At 36.5% G+C, this 24,869-nt stretch overlaps 2 protein-coding genes across 3 annotated transcripts; both read right to left on the reverse strand.

Moving 5' to 3' along the window:
• Positions 1 to 335: 335 nt before the first annotated feature.
• On the reverse strand, positions 336 to 2,923 carry LOC145598320 (cytochrome P450 710A11-like). The gene has a single exon (XM_081654659.1). It carries the CDS (start codon positions 2,434 to 2,436, stop codon positions 889 to 891), a length of 1,548 nt encoding a protein of 515 aa, XP_081510785.1. The 5' UTR covers positions 2,437 to 2,923; the 3' UTR covers positions 336 to 888.
• A 4,502-nt stretch (positions 2,924 to 7,425) lies between these two features.
• Positions 7,426 to 11,925, reverse strand: LOC145597519 (protein LSD1-like). Of its 2 annotated transcripts, none has more exons than XM_081653709.1 (6): positions 11,735 to 11,925; positions 11,092 to 11,269; positions 10,640 to 10,753; positions 9,588 to 9,701; positions 9,363 to 9,472; positions 7,426 to 7,750 (listed from the first exon to the last, which is right to left on the reverse strand). In XM_081653709.1, the coding sequence occupies exons 2-6, from the start codon at positions 11,153 to 11,155 to the stop codon at positions 7,709 to 7,711; spliced, it is 444 nt and encodes a 147-aa protein (XP_081509835.1). In that variant the 5' UTR covers positions 11,156 to 11,269; positions 11,735 to 11,925; the 3' UTR covers positions 7,426 to 7,708. The 2 variants fall into 2 exon arrangements, with proteins under 2 accessions (XP_081509835.1, XP_081509834.1); XM_081653708.1 differs by having other exon boundaries at positions 11,092 to 11,272; positions 11,735 to 11,924.
• Between the last annotated feature and the right edge of the window lie 12,944 nt (positions 11,926 to 24,869).

Consider the following 24,869-nt stretch of genomic DNA (forward strand, 5'->3'; position numbering starts at 1 on the left):
TAAGCACAGGCGCACGACCAAGCCACTAGTATGTAAATAAAAGTTGTTACATAATTACATGCATAATAATCTTAAAAAATTAATTGAAAACAGAAATGACATGTCTTTAACTAAAGAATGGTCTTATTCATGTTAAAGTACGACTGTTTCTATAATGATGTTACTTGTAAACTTATAAATTATGATACATACACTGATAGACACATAGTTACGTATCAACTATTTAATTACATCAAGTACAATTGTACAATCACAATCCTCTATCATCAAACAATCATTTACCATTCACACTTGTAAAGTAGCAAGAAGATATGATTGTCAAAAAGAAAATGATCTTTTCAAAAAGCATTAAAAAAAAAAAAAGTGAGAGTAATGCCAATTAGGTGCCATATGTACTGAAAACGACTAAACCACTATATAAAATTATAAATATATAAAAAATTACTTATAATATACAAAAATGACTTGGCGGGAGACACCAAATAATTTCATTACATTATTAACATTTCAAAATAAAGATTGCCCCCAAAAAACAGCAATATAATTCCAAAAATTACAGACTCAATTTCCAATAACTGAGGCTGAGGAAGAAAAAAAAAAAGAGCACTCTTTAAAAGAGCAAAATGACATACACCAAAAGACATCCAACTTTTCCAATCCAAATAATATAAAGTAAAAAAAAAAAATTACAAAACGTCATTTACAGTCTCAATAATAATATTTTTACACATTAAGAATAAATTTAAATGCTAAATAGTACTTGTACTATTATTATGTAGAGACTGAATCTAATGACATTATGTTCTAGAATTATCTAAAAAAAACATTGAATCTTTTAAAAAATAATCAAGGAAAAAAGAATCACACGAGGGTAATAATGTCCATTCGCTAGTCTTGGTCAAGGGAGAGAGAAAGTGTAGGGAATTTGGAACACCTTTTAGAGAGAGAAACCAAACAATCATCCTTAGGGCAAATAGTGGGACAGAAATTGAGACCATCGCAGCCATCTGTACGGTGTCGTTTAAAGTCCATCAACGTGGCGAACATCGCGATAAACACCACGAGCAAGTTGAGCGCGTACTTTTGCCCAACGCATTGGTGAGCCCCCGCGCCAAACACTAAAAAATTCCTCTTGAATAGCTGCTCTTCCCTCCTTTCCTCATTATAGAAGCGGTCCGGGTCAAACCGGTCTGCTTCGGAAAACCCTTGAAAGGAGGACTCGTAAACAGATGGAAAGACGATTGTACCCTTGGGAATAGTATAGTCCTCCGATACTTGAAACTCCTCGCACGCCACGTGTGGCACGAGCGTAGCGGGGGCGCGGTACCTTACCACCTCACGCGCCACCGCCTGCGTGTATCTCATTGAAATTAGCTGATCTGGCGTAATGAAGGAATTCAATTCAATATTCCAAATTGACTCAACTTCTTCTCGGACCTTCTTGAGAACTTCCGGGTGTGAATCCAGCAATGCGACCGCCCACAATAGCGACGACGTCGACGCATCTTGCGCCGCGAATAAAAAGTCAAACACATGTGCTCCGATCTCACGGTTGCTGCAATTCGGCGGCGGAGTTTGCGACGGCCGTTCCATTTCTCTCTCCTCCCTCACCATCTCCTGCATCCAAAAATCAATCAAACACTCAGGCTCTTCATCTTTCTCCATCTTCTTCTTACTCTCTTCAACGCAACCCGTCAGCGTTTCGACGAGCCGATCCACCGCGAGCCTCGCGTTTCGAAACGCGAAACCCGGGAAATCAAGTGGCAGAGCTATAACTCCAACATTGAAGTAGTTATAATCAACCTTAAACCTCTCACGCGCTTCTTTCCCTAAATACGGCCCCGCGAAAACATTCTGAGAAGTTTCTAGATTCATTTCTCTCGCCAACAGTCGCAGCTCAACCGGGCAATGCGACTGTTTCTCACTCCAATTTATCAGATGCTTGAGTATAACTACCTGCTGGATATTCGAGTAAGTAGCCAACGCCTTCGGGGTGAAGTTCGGAGCTATCCGACGTCGAAGATCTTTGTGTTCTTGACCGTATAAATAGATCATGTTATGCTCACCAAATAGCTTCTTCCCAAATGGGTGGCCTACTAGCTGGAATGCAGTAGGCCGGACATTGGCGAATATCTTGTGACTCATCTCGGTGTTTCGAATGAAGACGATAAACTTTCCGATGATGTAATTGGCGGATATTCCGAGAGGGGTGGATTTGGCGTAGTCGGCCTGCTCGTCCCAGAACTTCTCCGGATTCCGAATTAACCCGACGACATTACCGAGAAATGGGAGCACCAGGGTTGGCCCTGGTAAGCTTGATTTCTTCCTTGAGTACACGATTTGCTCGATTAGAATTAGTAATGCGACTAATGTTGCCAAATATGGAGTTGCCAATTTAACAACACCCCATATTTCAGATAAAATGTGGTAGTTCATGGCGGCGAGTGGAGATGATGAAAATGTGTGGAACACCAACAAATTTATTTTGGTTGTTGGGTTAAATAGGCTTCAGCTTTACCGTTTAGATACGGGGGCGTGTTCGACAACGATTTTTGCTGTGGGACAGTGTTGGGGAGTTGTGGAAGTTTTTGAGAGGAGAGAAACAAGGAAAGGGGTGTTGAAATTTTTTTGATTCAAATAGAGAATGTGAATTAGGGTGGCACTTTTTTCAATTATTTATAATAATTATGAAAATTAAAAAAATTAATTTAGGAATTTGGACCTTTCTCCTTCTCTCAATAAAGCTGTGGGAAGATGAAGGAAGATTAAGGAGAGAGAAAGTCAGAAGTTTTGAGCTGGAAACGTTTTTCAATGGAATGACAAAGAAGAATGGTGACTTGACCGACTTTAAATAATATAATTGTTGAATTAATATACACAAAGCTTCTCTTCGCTTGCAGGCACGGGCGCACGGCATTGTGCTTTATTCTTTTCCTTTTCAATTTTTTTTTTTTGAAAACAAGCTGTAAATTTCATTAAATTTTATCAATTTTCATCAAGAATGTCAAGCATTAGGGAAAAGGACCGAGGGATACAAACTCATTACAACCTCTAATTTCATTATATAAGATCAATTTCCTTTTCAATTTTTAATCAAATCAATTATTACTCGTATTATTTGTATTATTATTGCTTAATTGCTTGATTTAATATGAGTTGGAATTTATTTGCATTATTGTGTAATGTGTATGGACTACGGAGTATTTGTAATCTTGTTCACGTGTATGATATATTGGAATTAATTATTTTTGACACATGAAGTTAGCTAATCACTTACGTTTTGATTTGATGGAATAATTAAGGTTCTGTTCAAGTTGAAATCAACCTCATAATACAAATGAAATCATGAGAATTATCATTGACAATGAATTTGTTCACATTTCTTGTTGGAATTTTTGACAAAGTCACATTTTTTAATGCCAAATGCGTTGTCTTGGAAATAATCATCTAATATATATATATACACTTCATCCATTTCTTTATAGTTACAACGCATATTTTATCACGATATTTAATAAAAGTGGACTTACATGAAATAACTATTTCCAGATGATGCCTTTCCGTGTTCAACATGTTTTCAATTGATGGATGAGGGAGTGTTTAATAGTACTTCCAATTTCCATGTTTTCAAAAGTTAACACGTCATTGTTCTCATTTTACATACCTGATTGCTTTGCATTTCAGGATAATAATAAATTAGTACTCCGTACTTGGTATTTAATTGACGTCTATTCAATTCCTTATCAAGTGTCTATAGTAAGATTCTATTAGTTGTTTTGTTATTTACTACGAAGTACTTGTACTACGTACTCTAATAGGTAATGTCATAGTTTTACATTGAATTGGCAACAAATTGTTTTGGTGCTTTAAAAGACAAAACACAGTGAGATAAACTAAAAACAAGTTAGGTGGATAGGTAACTAAAGATGGAGGATCCACCTGGTCATTATTGTCTCATTAAATCTTAAAAATTGGTTTGTTAATATGATGCCTCACTTTGGTAAAAAAACATAGCATTTTTTTATTTTGATTTAGTATGCCTCACTTTGGTAAGAAATAAATTGGTTCAGTTGGAGAGGTAGCTTAAAATAACTTTTCTACCTTATAATGTACTTCAATTCCTCTACTGTCCCCTGGTACACTTTTATGTTCTCCATTTTTTTTAGCAATCTGGCCTGGTATAAATTGAGTGAACTATCAACTACTCCCTCCGTCCCAAAAAGAACGACCCATTTGGGTTGATTACGCGGGTATTAAAGAAGTTAAGTAAAAAGAAGTAAAAATATATTGGAAAGATCAATTTACATGGGGTTTGTAAAAAAATAGAGAGAAAGTAATAAAATAACATGAAAAATCAAATTTTTATATGGGGAAGCTAATTTTGCACAAATATTGTAGCAAATTGGTGGGTGTTTTAATGCAAATGGGTCATTCTTTTTGGGACAAAGTTTTGGCCAAATGGGTCATTATTTTTGGGACGGAGGGAGTATGAGATTGAGGAGGTTTAATTCTATGTGTGACCTCACAGCCCTCACCCTGTACAAGATCAGCTGACTTAAATGTGACACGGAGTGACTTACTTGACGTGTCTCATTTTATACACGTTGATCTTATTTAAGAAGCCTTTCTTTTTCTACTACGTATATTTCTTCTAACTGTAGGTAAAGACGTAAATTGATAGTATAAGGGGTTTGTGTACCCTGGTTCGTTATAATCTGAGTTATTATGTTATTGATGGTATTTTGGATTCCTTTTTTTTTTTCCCCCTTCTTTTGGGAAATGGTTGATATGGTGGGGATTTGGTTGAGGAGGAGTGCAAGCAAAAAGATTTAATCTCGGGTTATAATTGGATTTGTGGACACTTTCCCCTGCTCGTATCCTGTTTCTACGTATGAAGAATCAATGCAAGTACTGTATATTGCAATTGCAGCACTTAATACAAGCTCTTTTGATAGATACTTTGTGTTGCAGGTTGTTGTACTTGTACTAGCTATGCTGTCCATGTCAAATATGGACAAATCCGTCAACCTGATGCTCTTGGAATATCTGCTGAATTGAAATCTCAGGTAGTTTGGGTCAAGCTAAAACAAGTTCATTGTTGTACTTGTACACTAGAACTTCTGTTTGCGTATATACATACTTCGTATATTGAACCTATACATGACAAGCTGAGGGTCTTCTAAGTTCTAACAATCAAAGGTTTCTTTCTAACAAAAATCATTCTCAGAGTACTTATTTGAGATGAAGATATGGATTTTGACTTGTAAGATTGTAAGAAGCCATAAAATTTTTATGAATGATTTCCAATCAATTTCTGATAAATTGCTTTTGTTCTGATAGCATTGCGAGAAGCAGGGTTGATACTTGGTAGTCTATTTCAATAATTCATACGAGTACATAAATTTTGACACAATGAATTAAGCTAGAATATAACATAATTGGATTGGGCCAGTTTGTAAATAACTGAATGTTAGAAGCTCCTGTAAGCTATCCTGTATTCCAATTTAACTTCCTAATAGACTTTAGGTTTAGGAGGCTACATTGGATCTTTTCTTGTATTTATCCATTTTATATCCACATTCTTCCCCCAATTTGTGTAATTCTTGATGTAAACCAAGTGTAAACTGTTTTTTTATTTTCAAATTCTGTATTGGTAGCTTTAGGCTTCATGCTTATTTATTGTTGAAGCACTAATAATGTCTGATCCTCAACTCTCTACAGCTCGATAATGCTCCTCGTGAATCATGCGCAGGAAAGGGCTGATTACGCATTGGAGTTGGCTTTGGTTGATTAATAAACGAGGTCCTCGTTTCCTCAGGGCTGAATACATATTCCAGGCCATGAAGTATTTAACTCACTTTTCAACTTTCAGGTGTGTATCTTCAGACCTTCAGTTCAGCAAGCTCACTTAACTGTCTAGAATCTTTATACTCTCAGGATAGTGAACTGATATTAGGAAGTCCTGTCTCTGTTCCGTAAAAGCGAATCGATATTTAAGGGTTATTCTGATGTAATCCATGTGTAGCTTATAATTGCATGTCCTGCTCTTTGTTAAGTGCTCAATGATAACCGTATGTAGTCTGTAGAATTGTTCAGAGTTGCAAGTCAGCCCTGCAATCACATTTGCTGTTTTTAGTTTTCCCATTTTCGCATTTCTTGGTTACAATTAAATAGGACTTTACATCATCTGCTAATCAGCAATTGAATTTGAGCTTTCAGGTAATATGTGTAGAGCTAATGGTTGTGTGCATCTATCGTCGGGCAATATGTGAAAGATAATTTGACACATTAGGTTACGTTATCAGTTAAGTGGTGTTGAGTGAAAGATAATATATGAGAGTAGATTGAGTTGCATGCTCTTGGAAATTACCATTAACCTTTTTACTAATCCACGATCCATCATCGTTACCTACCAAACAAAAGGGGTTGGAATAAAGAGTCTGATTAACATAGATCAATCGGAGTACAACTGTACAAGTAGGAAAGTACTTATGAGAGTAGAGTTGCATTCTCTACTCTCTAGGACATTACCATTAATCCTCTTACTAATCCACAGTCCGTCATCATCACCATATACCATTTTACCAAAACATTAAAATAGGGTTTGGAATAAAGAGTATGAATAACACACATCAATGTCGTTAGACACCATGATGTAAATTTCCGGGTTATTGTCTGTTCTGAAATGGACACATCAGCTGAATTATTATCATGGAGTATTATCTGATAGTTGACCAAACAAGAGGAATTGGCTATTTCCAAATCTGCAACAAGATATGCAAGAATACATTCAAGTCAAGTGGAAAATTTTTTCATGTCCTTATTGTGATAGAGCATAATCGGTCTAAAAGGACTTTTTGCGCTATTTTGGTAAGTGTAAGCTTGGTAGGGGAGGGCCTCACAAAATTTTGTCCTGCTTTTTGCTACATTTTCAGAGCTTTGTGTGTAAAATGACCCTGTTTTGGCTGTAATCTCGATGTATCTTTCATTAAGTCCTTACCTCTCAATAAATTTCCCACCCAAAAATATCTGTGTTTGCAATCAGTGAGTAAATCTTGTTTTTAATTGTAAGACGAACTTGTTAGCCTCTATCTGAATATTTTTTGGTGTTGCTGCTAATGTTCAGACTTACCTTATTTTATTCCTAAACTTCCTTGTAAGGTGGAGAGGATAGAGTCTTGGCAACACTGATATGTAATTCCTACGGTTTTAAAAGGCTCATGTTGTAGAATGAACGTAATAAGGTGATTTGATCGTAAATTTCATAGTTCAAAAGTTAGAAAAGTGAGTAACATATTATCTACTGTATTACGGAGTAATAATAGCAAGAAACTATTTCATACTAGAGTTTTGCAATGATGTATAAGGATTTGAACTAACCCTAATGATGAGCTAGTCAACGGAAGCTATAATCACACATCGAAAGACAATACAAACCCATTGAAATTAAATTTTCTTTCACACGGACTAACACCTTTTAACCTATCTTAATCTACCCTTTTACATAATAATATTAGCCACTAGGCGAAATTCGACGAAAATCGCTTATTTTTTTTCCTGGAAAAACCTCAACGGAAAAACAGGAAAAGAATATTAACCTCTATATACCAGAAGATTTATGTCAACCTCCTTCATTTGGAGATTAAATTGCCGGATAATGATACAAATAAATTTGTACTCATAGTAGTTTTCTCCTTTTTTTTTTTAATCAGCTGTTGTTGAACTTCTGTTCTGGAATATTTGCTGATGCCTGCATTTCATTTAGCAATTAAATTAAATCTATAATATATAAATATAATTTTCCTTCAAATATACACCAAAATATATAAATATAATTTTCCTCCAAAAGTAGGAATTAATATTTTGTGATAGTTTATTTGATTTGTGAAATCATTAAAATTTAATATGATGTAGTTTGAAAGACATGTATTAGGAATATAACTTTAATAAAATCATAAAAATAGTTATTACTCCTTTCGTCCCTAAATTACATTCCTCTTTCTCTCTATTATGTGAGGAATAAATGCTAGAAAGAGGAATGTAATTTAGGGATGGAGGGAGTAGTAATTGTTGGTTTCTTAGCGACATAATGATTTGATGATTCATATATTATTGAAAGTTACATTTGAGGATGATGAGATTGTACAAACAACAACTAAACTGGAAGAAAACAAATTTGTGCAGACAAATTGTCCAAAAATTGGATAATCATGTATTCATATTAATGTGACATTGATGTTATGCTAAACTAAAGTTTAAAGATATTATTAGAGGTGTAATTCTTATCATAATATGACGACATCATGACTTAAGCCTCACTCAAAATTAAGTATCAAAATAATAAGGGTGACTCTTATATTTCACCTAAAATTGACACTAAATATTTTTGTTTTCAACTTAATTTTCATCTATAGGATAAGATTGGAACAAATCAACAAAAAGACCTCACATGTCATATGTTCTGAGTAATCTAAAAAGTTGATTTGACTAGGAAAACTAGACATGATGCCATAAATCCATCATCTTGTGAGTCTTGAAATTATGTTTGACACCAAAAAAATTGATTTTTGCCAAAATTTATTTTTTGTGTGCCTAAATCATTTTTCCATCAATTTGTACCATGTACTTCTCCTAATTCAGCCTTGTCAAAAATTAAATTAAGTACTCTGTAGTAGATTATGTTGTTTTATTATGAGACAAATTTGTTAGGATTTAAACTCATTTGTAGACAATAGATTTTCTTTCTTTTTTTTTTTTTTTTTTTTTTTGTAGGTTATAATTTTAAAAGAAATTTTCTTAACTTTGAGTATGAATCTTAACTTCTGATAAACTAATACTAATACTTGTTATGATGTATTAGGCTTACATCATTTTTTTAATCTACATTTGAAAATTGCATATGAAGTCTCTTATTTGAAAAATCCAAGGCGCCATATAGGAATGATAAATCAAAGTTTTTTAAAATAATTATGTAGGATATGCTAGTCAATTCACATTGGATCCATAATTCCACAAATGATGATGAAATTATATCCATAATTTGAAGTTTTAAACACTACAATCTACCAAGAAAAAAGAAAAGTATATGATGACATTTTTTGCGTTGTTGCTTACAAAGTACTAGTATATAGTTAATTTGACCCTCGAACCTCTTGCTTACAACCCTACCTATTCCTTTCAATTACTACTGCTAATTCAATAACTTCCAAAACCAACATAGGTAACACATTTGTGAAATCATAGCTCATTAACATTCATTGAGACAACTCTTTAATTGCACGAGATAAATTAAAAAAAAAAAAAAAAAAAAAAAAAAAAAAAAAAAAAAAACAACTGGTTAATTGAAAATTGTATCGACTTACCCCAACTGAAGTGACAAAATTACAGACAGCACATTTTACCGATCGTGCTCCATATTGGTACATCAATAGCATCCTACAATTCCCGCAATTCACATGTGCTACTTGATTTGCTACCAGTACAAAAAATTACGAATTGCTATATTAATTTTTAATTCCATACTCCTGCAATTAACCAAAAATAAAGATCAAATTATCAACTTGATTCAATTTTTATTTAAAATTTACCTTCCAATGCTAGATTAACGGTATGACAACAAGAACATTGTACGCTTGTTGCTCCTCGGATGTACATTAGTAGTGTATGGCATCCGGCACATACTAATTGGGCCATCTCTGTCCCTGTTTCATCAAGGTATTTTCATCAATTCAACATAATTGCCTAGATACATGTAGCCCAGCCATGTTGACTTATACGACGTACATAAATGGTTAAAGAAGTTGCGTATCACATAGTATATAATACTTAGGCCTGCTCTGATTTACTGAACTGAGTTGAGCTGAGCTGAACTGAATTGAACTGATTGGAGCTGAATTGAACTGAATTGAACTGAATAGAGTTGAAATGAATATTTTATGAGAATAGGAAATTAAGAGCTGAACTGAACTGATTGGAGCTAAACTGAACTGAAGAGAACAGGCTCTTACATTCGTATTTCATGACACATCTCCTGAGAAATATGTTGTAACATTTTTTTTTTGAAATTATTTGTCAACAACATATTATAGTACCTTGTACCTACATCGTATTCAAACATTTGTCCGTGCCACGTAATTAGACACCTTAGATTTAATTTAGAATAACTAATTTTCAAAATTATTATATTTCCATTAAAGAAATTATAAATTTCTCATATGATACATTAATACATACTTCGTATTATATTATGATCACTAGGAAAAGGTTTTTGCTGATTTGGTTACCAATTCATATACATACTTCCTAGTACTAATAAGTTGATAATATGTTCATAGTTTCAAAACCAAGCAAAACTTGATCTAGTGAAAAAGTTTAGACATTTCGAGGTGGAGATTCCTTTACCCTTTTCCTCATTCTTAAAGTGCCTAGCCTACTAATCCAGGTGAGGAAGACCTATAAGAGATTTCAATCCGATAAAACCCTTCTCCTTCCCAAAAAAAAAAAAAAAATTCAAAGTTTCAATAGGAAAAATATTAGAAAATTGCATCACATGGGTCAAATTGAAATTAGCTCCTAATTTAAAAATTGCTCATGAAATTAATCATTTAAAAAAAAAAAAACAAAGGAAAAAAGAAATTACCAGGGGGTGGGACAGCAGTAACAGCATTGCACACAGCACAACACACTGAAGTAGCTCCAGCAGGATATAGTAGAAGATTTCTGCATCCTGAGCATACTAATTGACTCTGTGCTCCTGCTCATCCATCATTGATCAACACTCATATTATCACAATATTTTCATATGCAATACCAATTATTGTCATTTCTATGTAGGAAAACCATCACCACCTACTAGTCAAAGAAGCCGATATCAACTTCCTTTGTCGGGATTTAGTTGTTACATTACCAGTTCAAATTAATTATCATTTTGACTATTCTAGAGGAAACATAATTTTATAGTTTCATATCCAATTCAAAGAATCTCAAGAAAAGTTAACTACCCTTTACCAATCTCTAATAGCTATACAAACTAAAATTTCTTCATTTCTCTAAAAGAATTTCACATTGTTAAGTAAATTATAAAGAAATTACCATTTGCAGCAGGTGGAGTGAATGGTACTGGGGGAGTTGGATATGGAGCAAGAGGAACTGGCATCCTTGGATCTCTCTTCCTCTTTCTTTTCAACAAAAAAAATTCCTCTCTTTTATTTGCCTTGATTCCTCAAGCAACTTCAATCTCAATTAAAAGAAGTTTGAATCACATTTTTACCTGCTAATTTTTCATAATAAATAAAAATTAAGGCATGGATTTTTAGTGAAGTTATAATGTTATATATGCATATATTGGGAATAATTTTCTAGAGAAAAAGTACACAAATTTTGCTTTATAGGACATTTTTACACCACAAAACAATTAAGAAAAGGTGAAAGCTAAAAAAAATGTAGGGGTAGTAGTTTGGTGAATTTCATAATTGCAAAATTCACCAAACAACAAATAACAAAATGGCAGCTTTTTGTCCTGTAAAATGCCTAAGAAAGAGGCAACATGAATGGGAAGAATGAGAGTGATACATAGCACTTAGAAAAGCAAACATATGTTTTGATCTAAGTGAGTGCGGGGTTTGAACTAGTAACGTGACAACTTGATTATAGACAGAAGTGTTGACGAGAATTACAAAACTTTTCATCATTGTTTTCATGGGAATAACTTCATGAGGAAAATTAATAGACATACCCATCATCAACAGAGTCATTCATAAAGAATCAAGAATAGATTTTGGAGGTGTGGCAGCAGTGGGAGTTGAGTTGGTGTGGGGGCAAAAGCATAGCAGAGAATTGATGAAGTTATGGGGAGTGAAGGAGACAGGGAAAGGGGGGGTATAAGTGGGCAAGAGTCATGTGTAGTAGTATTATAGTGGGAAGGGGGGAAGGGGAGAGGGGGAGAAAAGACGGGCGTAAAAAGGTTACGGGGTGATCTAATATAAAAAGGCGTTATTTTTCACATAACCTCGATATGCCGTGTTATGTTGCTTCTTACCTAAATTTACTACGTGGCAATAATTAGAAAAATGAACCATAATTTTCAAACTTTTATACTATTAATCAATCTATTTCAAAGTCAAATTTTAATCACCACTCCAATGATAAATAAATTTAAGGTAAATAAAGTATAGCAATGAGATAGCAAAAGTTGAAAGTATGGTTACTAGTCTTACTACTAGTCTACTATAATTGTTTTTCATGAAAATTTCATCATACTATTTAAAATCTAGAATTATTCTTGAATTTTTTGTTTGTAGGGATAAAAGAAAAAGGTATAATGAAATTAATAAGGAAATTTGATTTCATATATAAGGATTTAATTAGTGAATACTAACTAGTACTCCTTAGTATACTTGCTATGTGCTAATTGTACTTGGTTGACATCCATATTTTTTTAACTATTTCAGTCGAACATATTATTTGTATTGGCTTCATAAGAATCTACCTTGCTTATGTTTTAGGTAGCTTCTATACAATTTCAGGGTGCAAGGTAGCCATCAAATTGGAGCAATATTCTCAATAATCTTGCCTCCTTTTCGCTCGTATTGCCTTAACTAGATAACGGATGAAGTACCTTGCCTTTTGCCTCCATTTTCCTTTTTAAAGTTGAGGTTACTTTGCAAATGTCGATTTCTTTTTTTAAAAATATGAATACAAGTGTTAGTTAGACCGTATATTTTCTTACGATGTACGTAATTTCTGATTTTCTAACTTACTAATTTCGACAAATAAATACACAGTGTATTAAAATAAATGGGACCACATCTACAATATATACTGGGCTTGTTCCATCAGCTTAATTTCTGTTCAGTTCAGCTCTAATCAGTTCAGTTCATTTCAGCTCAGTTCAGTAAATATGAATAGGCCCGAAGTATATTGATGAGGCAAAGTAGTACAAAATCAATATGTTTATTGGCCACCTCCTCTCCTCTTATAGGCCCACACACCCTTTCCTCTACAATACATCAGAAGAAAGACAATTTAACTTATATAAGCATGTACTCCTATATGCATCAGTCTGAACGACACATTTTTCGAAACGTTACTTTGACTATTAATATCTTTAATTGTGCATTAGTAAAAATTATAACAAAATTATATTATGAAACTAGACATTATGACAAATCTAATGATATATTATATAATAACATTTATTTATTTTTTAGAGGTGAAAAAATTAAGCCAACCATGGTATGTGAATAGTGCAATTGTCAAAGTGATGCATATAAAAAAAAAAGGAGGGAGTACAGTACAAGCCTGAAATAATGGATAATCAAGTTCAATTCACAGCTAAAAAAGTTTTACAGTAGTAAATCCAATACAGACAACGAATTAAGAGATTAGATGAAAAACTTAGTTCATGAAGTTTAAAATAGTTGTACTTTGTACGCTCAGTCAATAAGCAAAATTCAAGTGAATGAAAATCTTCCCCTGTATGTCCATACCTAATTGACAACCTAGCAATCTTCAATTAAATACAACTGCAAGGTTTTAATTTCTTGTTAGATGGTAAGATGGTTTCATGGTTTTAAAACCTAGGAATTTAAAATAATACAACTATATGTATATATTCGTATATAGTTGTACGTGTAAACGAGGTCAGATGTAACTTCAACATACATTGCCAGCCAACAATTTCTACTAATGGTGCTAGTGGTCCAATCAATTTTTTCGATTAATATGCTAATGTTCATAATATAGCTAGTTTGTTTAAGATTGCATCTCATTATAGGGTTACTACAAAGTACTCTTGTATATATATGCACATAAGTTACAAATAGGGCACTATTATTGGTTGTCCTGAGATAGAAGTACACAGTTTATTTATTTATACTTTTAAAAATTTCTTATAAGGTTTTTTTTTTCTTTTTCTTTTTGGATATTTCGAAAAAGCGAACAATAATTGAGGTAGAAGTCATTTCAACATTATTTCAACATATAATGAATATATTTTTCGTACGTAAAACAAACAATATTGAGAGACTAAGAATTACAAGTTTTTGTTCGTTTAGTAACTTATAAATGAAGGTCAGGTAAAATAGCATTGCATATAGAAAAAAAGGGGTATTTTGATCAATTATAAATAAAAATAAAAATAAAATAAAATAAAAAGGAAAAACTTTCTGAAAAATGAGATCTTGCTTGTTTAAGAACCAACTATAAATGTATTAATTTTCTAAGATCAAGTTAGTTGTTAGCAAGTTCACGCAATTTGTTTAAAGAAGCATTAATTTTCTCTAGTGTAAAAAAGATTTGAAGGAGTATAGATAGGTGATCAAAATTAATTTTTCTCTCTAATTTAAATACATGTTAGACCCACTTAAGTCGTGTATTTATATCTGATCTATACTAGTGCAAATTCGTGTTAAAAATAAATGCGAATTAAATTATAGAATAGACAAAGTAATTAAAATTGTTGACGCCTTCATAATACGCCTTGTATAACAACAACTAAAACGAATCCTGTAAGGATGCAAACATTAATGGGCACAAGGGATTTCAAGGATGCAAAAAAAACAATGGGCACAAACAATCCATAGAATCCACTAAATTACCTAGAATAGTAGGTAAAGTTTATAATTGAAACAAAAGGAAACACAATATAGTCATCCTCACAACAAATTAGAAATGAATAAATCGATTGATATGATATTATATGATATGGTATGATTTATTTTTTGACTGTTGCAAATTGCACTGCATTTGGGGTACTAGTAGCCCAACCATTTTAGACATTTCTGTATTCCGGGCTCCACATCCATGAACCTAACAGTTTTACTACATGATGATCTTTTATTTTTGTTATGTTATTACATGGGTAACCTAGCTTGCTAGCTAGTATTCTGTATGTATGCCTGTATCGCCTGTATGTATGATCTTCTTATTTATTAATTACCATAAACCCTAAATTAAACTACAATATATTCATTTTTGTAAAATATCAATTTCTCTATTAAGGTATTAAATTGGCCGATAATATGATAATATCAACACGTTTTTCTGTTATACTTTGTAATATTGAATACTACCTCCGTTTCGTATTAGTTGCAACTTTGGAATATTTTATATCTCACAAATAATACCCCAAAGTTGCAACTAATAAGAAAAACGGAGGTAGTATGTCAACTAGGTTAATCAGTTGGTTAAACTACAAAGGCGATATTCAAATTTTGGAATTAATTCTAATCAACAATTATTGATAGTCTTCTTCATACACCCAAAAAAATTTATCTTACCGTGTGCTTATCTTATATTGCTAACTTTGTTTTATTCATCAATGCAATAATCAATAGGCTATTACACGTCGATTTGAGAAGGAAAGACAGAACATTCGCAATCTAAGATAAAGTCAAGTGGAAAAATAGTGAGAAAATTGTAGTGTAAAGAACAAAAAATGAAAAAAAAAAATTGGAAGCATGGGCAAAGGGGGGGGGGGGGGGCTATAAGAGTGTTTGGAAAGACGTATGAGAAACTCGTGGTGTAAATATAGCCATGCACACTTAGGGTCCACTTTCATTGTACTTTTTCGTTTTTCTCTGTATCCCACATTTTTATGCACTATCCCAATTTATGGAATTTATTTTTGGATATTCTTGCCAATTATTTATGCATTATTAGAAACATCCATCGACAAAATGCCATTATCATTAACCATATATTAGCATTACATAGTGTCAAAACCAATCTCATCGTATGCATGACATGATATTGAATCATGTTATAGGGCCGGGAGATCTTCGAACCAGTGTGAAATCAATGAGAAGTTATAGCGGGATCTCCTTAATTAGTAGGTAGCTGAAATTCGATGATGTTCAACCTATACCGCTAGACCAAGACAGCTTAATATATGTCTTTCTCATAACAGTCATAAGATAATTAGTTAGCACTGATTATTTTAATACACCTATATAATAATGCGTTGAAGCGAACAATACACAACTAACTGTAGTAACGCATCAACATTATTACATAAAGATTCAAACTACAAGTAGACCCTAATGATAAAAATGGTGAATCTAACAACAAATATCAACCACCACCTCCAAGTACATCCCCTAGATGTTTCCATATTGGAAACTCCCCATGTAATTGTCTACATCATTCTTTCACCATTGTCCACCTCCTCCCTTGAACAATAACAACACTTTAGCTTGTAGGTGTCATCACAATTATTGATTTTAATTATACTTCTTAATAATTTTTGCTTAATTTGAATACATATTTCAACTTTGGTGGTTTTCAAAGATCTTATTGATCACAAGAGTACAATGTGAGCAAAAGTTAAAACGACACTTGGAAAAAAAAAAGAAAAAAAAAAAAAAAAAAAAACTTTATGTATATTCACCTATTTACATGAATTTTAACTCATCAGCATAGATCTGAATTGTTTTTCTTAAACTAGACTTATTAATTGAACAATTTTTTTTCCAGGATAGATAACTTATTTTATTTGTGAATTATGTATTAAGTAGCCTAACATTTATTGAATGACGACCTAGCTTACATTATGCTGAATTTTTCTAGTTTTTGGAACTTAACCTATTTGAAGCTTTTTTCCTAAAAAAAAGGAAAATTTGTAAATTACCACCCAAAAAGGGGTCCTAATTTGAAATTACCACCCATTAAAATTTTTATTTTAAATAACCACCCATTAAATTAAACGAATGTTCAGATTACCACCTTTTTATGTTTTCCGGTGGAATTTCCGATTGTGGGCCCCACCTTATTAACTTCCCTCTTTTTTTCCTTCTTTTCTTCGACCTAACATTTTGACTGAGGCAATGATCTGAATACTTCATCTCTCCTCAATTCCTCCACTTCATATTCAAGGTCAACAACAAAACTCAAATACTTAAATCTGAAAATGTACCTATTCTCCTCCATTTCTGCAAAAGATAATCCAAAAACAAAAAAAAGAACAAGCTTACAACTTCATGCAACTATGAATCATTCAAATCTTTCAATCGCAAAACACAACGCATACATAAGATACAATTACTCAACATAGCAAACAATCATTCAACAAATTTGGACAACATCACTCCAATTAACAGAATTCTAACAAAATCGCACAATTAATTGCAACCAAATAGCCTAATTGCAAAAAACCCCCAATTTAATTGACTCATGAACCCTAATTCCTAAATTGGCGAAAAAAACCCTAAATTGTGAAGTAGTTGAATCATACCTTTGATGCAAATTGAGTGTACAATCTTCAGCAGATAACTTCTTCTCACAGTAGCAGTTGAAATTTGAGGAATTTTGATCGAAATTTGGGGCAAAATTTGTGACTTGAAGTTGTACAACTTATAAACAACAAAAATCGGGGAGAGAGAAAGTCAAAATAGTGAAATTAGTCGTTTATAGCCGTTATGTTGGGTCTTCAAATGGAATTTCCACCGGAAAACATAAAAAGGTGGTAATCTGAAAATTTTTCAAATTTAATGGGTGGTAATTTAATATAAATTTTTTTAATGGGTGGTAATATCAAAACAGGACCTCTTTTTGGGTGGTAATTTATAAATTTTCCTAAAAAAAAATAAATAAATTGGAGAGCACAATAAAGAAAAGCATTAAGAATGGGTTGGAACTTTACTATTCAAAAAAGAGAGAAAAAAAAAAGGATGGGTTGAAACTTGGGAGTAGTTTAATTGAATATTTACAAATTATAGTTTATCAATTTGACACCCAATAGCACATTTGTTCTCCATCTTTATCTACAAGATCATGTAAAGATCTAGCAGCCGAGATAATTGTGGCTTTAATTAGAGTAAACCTTGGATAGATAAGATAATAATAATCCTATTAAAGAATTGTGGCTCTAATTAGAGAGGTCATGTACAATATTTGGAGCTAGTCAAATTGTTTGTGTAGAAATCACGATTGGATAACTAATAGAATAGAATTCAGTCCAAAAACGGAAAAAGAACAAGATTAGATTTATTTCAACATGTGATAATTGATAGCTACATCCATTTATGACTATGCGATAAATCAATATATCAATATTTGTAATCCACTACGCCTATTATCCACACTTTTAGAGGAAATTTTGAGGTTTTGCGGTCCGGATGCGAAAAGCCTTGAGACCCTAAGGGATACATCTCAGGGTCATATAATGCCGTTTGAAACCATATATGATCATTATATGTTGTCATAAACGTACGTGGTAGGCTTGAGTTTACGAAATCACTACAAGTTGTGAACGGGTAAAATGACCGTTTAAGGGCATATTGGATGGTTCCACCGACCCAATTGGACTCCCGGATGGTATTATGGACCATGGTAAATATCTCGGCAATTTTTATTTCTCGTTAAAAAAAAGGTCAAAAAATTACAAAATTGAAGGCCATAATCTACGCTTTTTGAGTAAATTTAGAAGTTTCAGGGCCCGGTGACGAAAAACCTTGAGACCCTAAGGGATACATCTCGGGGTCAAATAATGTCATTTGAAACCATATATGATCATTATAAGTTGTCATAAACGTGCGTGGTAGGCTTGAGTTTACGAAATTACTACAAGTTGTGAACGGGTAAATGACCGTTTAAGGGCATATTGGGTGGTTTCACCGACATAATTGGACTCCTGGAGGGTATTAGGGACCATGGTAAACATCTAGACAATTTTTATTTCTCGTTAAAAAATAGGTCAAAAAATTACAAAATTGAAGGCCATAATCTACGCTTTTTGAGTAAATTTAGAAGTTTCAGGGCCCGGTGACGAAAAGCCTTGAGACCCTAAGGGATACATCTCGGGGTCATATAATGTCATTTGAAACCATATATGATCATTATATGTTGTCATAAACGTCTGTGGTAGGCTTGAGTTTACGAAATCACTGCAAGTTGTGAACGGGTAAAATGATCGTTTAAGGCATATTGGGTGGTTCCACCAACCATATTGGACTCTTGGAAAATATTAGGGATCATAGTTAACATATTGGTAATTTTTATTTCCGGTCGAAAAAAGGTCATAAAATTACAAAATTGAAGGCTTTAAATCCACGCTTTTTGTGTAAATTTTGAGGTTTCATAGCCCGGTGGCGAAAAGCCTTGAGAACCTAATGAATACATCTTGGGGTCATATAATGCCGTTTGAAACCATATATGATCATTATATGTTGTCATAAACGTCCGTTGTAGGCTTGAGTTTACGAATCACTACAAGTTGTGAAAGGGTAAAATGATCGTTTAAGGCATATTGGGTGGTTCCACCGACCCAATTGGACTACTAGAGGGTATAAGGGACCATGGTAAACATCTCGGCAATTTTTTTTCCGAACGAAAAAGGTCAAAAAATTAGAAAATTGAAGGCTATATAATCCACGCCTTTTGTGTTAATTTTGAGGTTTCAGGGCCCGGTGGCGAAAAACATTGAGACCATAAGGGATACATCTCGGGGTCATATAATGCCGTTTAAAACCATATATGATCATTATATGTTGTCATAAACATACGTGGTAGGCTTGAGTTAACAAAACCGGTGCAAGTTGCGAATGGTTAAAATGACCGTTTACGGGCAAATTGGGTGGTTCTACCGACCTAATGGACTCCTGTAGGGTATTAGGGACCATGATTAACATCTAGGTAATTTTTATTCCCGGTCGAAAAAAGGTTAAAAAATTACAAAATTAGGCTATAATCCACACTTTTTGTGTAAATTTTGAGGTTTTGGGGCCCGGTGGAGAAAATGCTTGAGACCCTAAGGGATACATCTCGGGATCATATAATGGTGTTTGAAACCATATATGATCGTTATATGTTGTCATAAACGTACGTGGTAGACTTGAGTTTACGAAATCACTACAAGTTTTGTACGGGTAAAATGACCGTTTAAGGGCATATTGGGTTGTTCCACCGACCCAGTTGGACTCCTAGAGGGTATTAGGGACCATGGTAAATATTTCGGTAATTTTTATTTCCGAGCAAAAAAAGATAAAAAATTACAATATTGAAGGTTATAATCCATGCATTTTTAGGGAATTTTGAGGTTTGGGGGCTCGGTGGCGAAAAGTGTTGAGACCTTAAGGAATGTATCTCGGTGTCATATAATGCCGTTTGAAACTGTTTCGGGGTTTTTTGTGATTCCCTCGGATACTGGTCACGCTCTACTGACAATGAGACTCGGACACCTGCAAAACAACGAATATTCCGGTGATCGGAATATTCGCCTCCGACGATCAAGTTAGTGATCGGAAATCGGAAAAGCTAGAGAGAGAAAGTAGAGAGAAGTTGGAGCTTTTTAATGCTCTATATTTATGTTATGTCAAAAATCCACCCCTCCCTTCATAAATGATTGGGGTATTTATAGGGGTGGGAACATGTGCCCCTCTAGGGTTTATAACCTAGAATTTCGTGACATGATTGGCTGCGCAATCAGAGGTCGCCACGTGTCATGAAGGGCGCCGTTTTACGGCTTTCAAGGTTTTCTCGGGATTTGGGCATGATGTAATCAGGGCCTTTTTCTCTTTCTGATGTTATATTGTGTATTTAAAGATAGCTGACATGTGTCACCCTGTCAGGTGGACACGTGTCACACTCTCATAGGGCCACGTGTCGCCTTCTTATTGGGCCACGTGTCACTATGAGATTGGGCCACGTACCTGGGGTATTTTTACTCTAAACATTTTCCCCTCAGAGGGGGTGGCTCGTACACTTACTGGCCGCCTCCTCTGATCTCACATTCTGGACGTCCTGTTACTCTGGGTTGGGTTTACCTCCCATCTGCCCTGGACGTTCATATACTTTGGACTCAAAGCTCCCTTTGCTACCTGGATGTCCGTATATTTTGTTCTGGACGTCCTCGTAGTCTGGAGTGAGCTTGTCTTCTTGCTCATTTGGACGTCTATACTTTGTACTGGACGTTCTCGTACTCTGAGAGAGGCTTAACCCCTGGTTCATTTGGACGTCCACATACTTTGGACTGGACGTCTTCATACTCTAGGAGGAGCTTATCTCCTAGCTCATCGGGACGTCCGCATTTTTTGGACTGGACGTCCTCATACTCTGGGAGGAGCTTATCTCCTAACTACCCAGGGCGGCCACAGCAATGGGGCTGGACGTTCTGATACTCTGGGAGGAGCTTATCTCCTAACTACCCAGAGCGGCCACAACAATGGGCTGGACGTTCTGATACTCTGGGAGGAGCTTATCTCCTAACTACCCAGAGCAGCCACAGCAATGGGGCTTCCATGATTTCAGACGTACTCTCCGGCTCTTTAATCATGTTGCGTACGTCTGAATCGTCTGAGAACTGGGCGGACGCATTTTTCTCTTAGATATTCTCAAGTTTTGGAGACTAAGTGTTGAAGGTGTAAAACTCTTGAATTTGCGACTTAACCCATTTCAACTCACTTTGACGTGCCGTCAAGGGTCCGTCTGATTTTTCCACAAGTTAACAGAACCCCAACGTTATTCTGTCCCTTTCTTCGAGTAATTTCTCAAGAAATGACCGTTTGAATGTTTAGGCGGGAAAGATGGTTTTACCATTTTGCCCCCATGAATTCATTCTATAAATATGGGAGGTGAATTCTCATTTTCACACTTTACCCAATTGTGAATTCTAGAGAGAAGTCAGAGCATTCTAGTGAGAGAAAGTTATTTTTCCCTTAATCTTCAAGAGCGCCGCCGTGAGTTTGAGTTTTCCGGGCATTTTTTGAGTTTTCCGGTCAAATTCAAGAACTTCACCACCACCTTCAAAGTTTTCAGAACGTACAAAGGTAGGCCGTCTACATTTTCTCTTTTACTTTTACTTGTTTTCTTTTTCTTTTACTTCAATTCTGGATCCATACTCGGCTTCGTCCGACTCTCCTCATGAGGCCGGCCGTTCGCCTGGGACTGAGGAGTCTAGAGTGGACGGAGAAGAGTTGTCTCCTCCTTGGAGTGAGTCTATGTGTGGTGCGTACATACTCACCCCCACTTATTCTTCTCTGTCCCCTCAGGCAATGGCAAGAACAATGCGTACGTGCAATCTTCATGCGGCCAGGAATCCAAACGGTAGTCTGGTTCACCCTAGGGTCCCTTATGACCCTAACAACCCAAGTACCATGGAGGTGGAGACTACCTCCACCACCCAAACAACGACCGCCTCCACTGGGTCTCATCACTTGGCCGTGGAGGTCACTTCTTCTTTCGAGAAACGCCAACAAGCTCAAGACGCCTCGTCCACTCTTGCTCCGGGACTTAGGTTCCCTCAATTTTCCAGTTCAGTCATGGATGGGGCCGAACTGGTAGCCTGCAAAGACCATCCTACCGATCTTGGGGCGGACGCTGCTGGTTCGTCCGTCCCCTCTTCCTCTCAACCTCTTCTTTAAATGGGCGGGGCGGACAGACCCATGACGGGGATCTCAATTAGGGAACCGTCCGACCTGCCTATTCGCAACACCCCTCCTTCGGGAAATCAGGCGGACGCTGCCAAAGACAAAGGCAAGTGTCCATCAGTTGAGGAGGGCGTTCCTTCTTCCATGGGCGTACATAGCTCAAGAGGCCGAACCTCGGCTGAGGCAGCAGACCTGGACAGGGTGCTGTCTTCAGAGTTTGGGAGTGCTCCTTCTCACCAAATGGAAGAAGAAGAAGTTGAGAAAGAGGCCACGGGTGAGACGGCCGAAGGTGAGGCGGCGGCCGAGGAAAACGTCGCCAACATTGACAACTTCAGGAACCCGTACGCCTATACGGTTGGGGAGACGGCCCTGAATTTCCTAAAAAAGGATTTTGAGAAGTACAAGGAGTCCTTCCATTTGGGGGAGGGATTCGAAATACAAGTCCCTAGGAAAGCCATTGTTGTGGCTACCTGGGATGAGGAGAAGCCGCGCAAACGGGCGTTTTGCGTTTACAGGGCCGCCTTAGATGTGGGCCTTCGCTTCCCTCTTCATCCATTCGTCCGGACAATTCTGGACGAATACGACATTGCCCTCTTCCAACTGACGCCAAACAGTTGGTTGAATATTTTTGGGTACTTAGTGACGTGCATCTGCAAGGGTTTCACGCCAGACTTTGCAGTCTTCTGTGAGATGCACTCACTCACTCGGCTGGAGAAGGATGTGGATGGTTGGCTCATCTTGAGTGCGACCAGGGATTACATGGTTGTGGTCGACCGTGTCAGCAAATGGAGGGACTGGAAGCACCGATTCTACCGCATCAAAACTCAAGATGCGGAGTTCAACCTCTGCATGAACAAGTGTCGTCCGGATCCCATTCAGCTCGGACGCGGGGACCATAAACCTGACAAGCCGCCCATCCATCCAAGTTACGAGCACCAGCTTGAGTACTTCAAGGTCAACCGAGTCAAGCGGGGTAACAAAACTGAACGTGTTCCTAGCCATTGGGTTCCTCTTGCCAACTGGCTTAAGGACACTACCTTCATGTCTGCGTACGGCCTGTACCAGAACATGCCCCAAGGTGGACACTTAGATATATAAACTTTTTGTACGCACGTAGAGTTTTTAGAAAAATATTCTAACACTTTTGCTTTTTTCTCTTTGCAGCGGAGGCGTACGCTATGCTGGACTCGGCCCAAAAAAGGGAAGTGGAGATGTCCGAGGTGGACTTGACTCGATACAAAGCTCGTTTTAAGATGTACGAGCAACTCAAGGAGGTAAACACTAGGTTTATTTTTGGAGTTTCTCTTTCCCATTGTCCGTTCTGCTAAATTGGGAGGAGCCTGCTTCCTGAGTTTGCACGGACGCTTTTTGTCCGTTCAGGCATGCTGGAAGGGAGCTCCTTCCCCAATTCATACGGACGCCAACACATTCTTTGTCTTGTAAAATTTTTCTAACTTTGATTGTGTTTCTTGCAGTCCTCCTCTACTCCGAAGGCAAGGAGGAAGCAGCCGGCCACGTCCACTCCTGATGCGAACGCATCTAAAAGGAGGAAGACGGTTGCTACTAAGACGCCTTCACAATCCACGGCCAAGGCGAAGTCGCAGACTGCTACAACGCAGTCTCAAGGAGAACAACCCCGGCTGACACAAAGCGGGGTCTCCAAGCCCGTGGAACCTGTTGCTGATCAGGTCCACGATGAGTCTGTCCCTTCAAACGGTGGGGATAAGTCAACCCCAGAAAAAATGACCGGCTCCTTCACGATTCCAGGAGTCGAGAGAGTCAAAAAATCTGACTGGCTACATGCCAGTCAGTCGGCCAGCGATGCTGATGCTGGTCGTCCAGAAAACGAGGGGGAGGCCTCTTTGCCGCCTCCTCCCACCAATCTCTCTCCTCCAAGCTTCTCCACTGGTTAGCCTTCTTTTTTTATTTTTGTACCATTTGATTTACTTGTAAATTTTAGCTAACTCTTCTTATTCAGTCGTCCGCAGACATCTCAGAGGAGTTGCAAATGAGGCTGCCCGGCCAGTCGTGGACAAGAAGGCCATGCGCGAGGCCATGGTTCGCGCGGTTCCCCAAGCGCAGCGTGATAAGCTGCGGGGAATCAATGAGGGCTTCCTCGGCTCTATGCTCAACTGTTCTGCTGAGGTACGTCTCTTTTTCTTTATACTTTTTCTTTCTAACACTTAGCAAATTTTTCTATATTTGACTAAGTTTCCTTCTTTTGTCCGCAGATCTTCCTCCGCCTGAACGCCTTCCTTGAATGGAAGGATAAAGAGAACGAGCGGCTGGAGCAGGCTTGGCTCGAAATAAGGAAGGCCGAGGATGCTGTGACGGGTACGGCCGCTGTCCAAAGGGTGCATTTTGAGACCCAAATAACCGCGCTGGCCGACAAGGCGGCGCAGAAAACTGAAGACCTGGTCAAACTGGGCAAAGCACTCGAAGAGCAGTCCTTGGCCAGGGAGGCCATGCGGGTTGAGAGGGACGAGGCCATCCTGGAGAAAGAGAGAT

Source organism: Chenopodium album, chromosome 20 (genome assembly GCF_948465745.1).
Source record: "Chenopodium album chromosome 20, dcCheAlbu1.1, whole genome shotgun sequence".
Lineage (NCBI taxonomy): Eukaryota > Viridiplantae > Streptophyta > Magnoliopsida > Caryophyllales > Amaranthaceae > Chenopodium > Chenopodium album.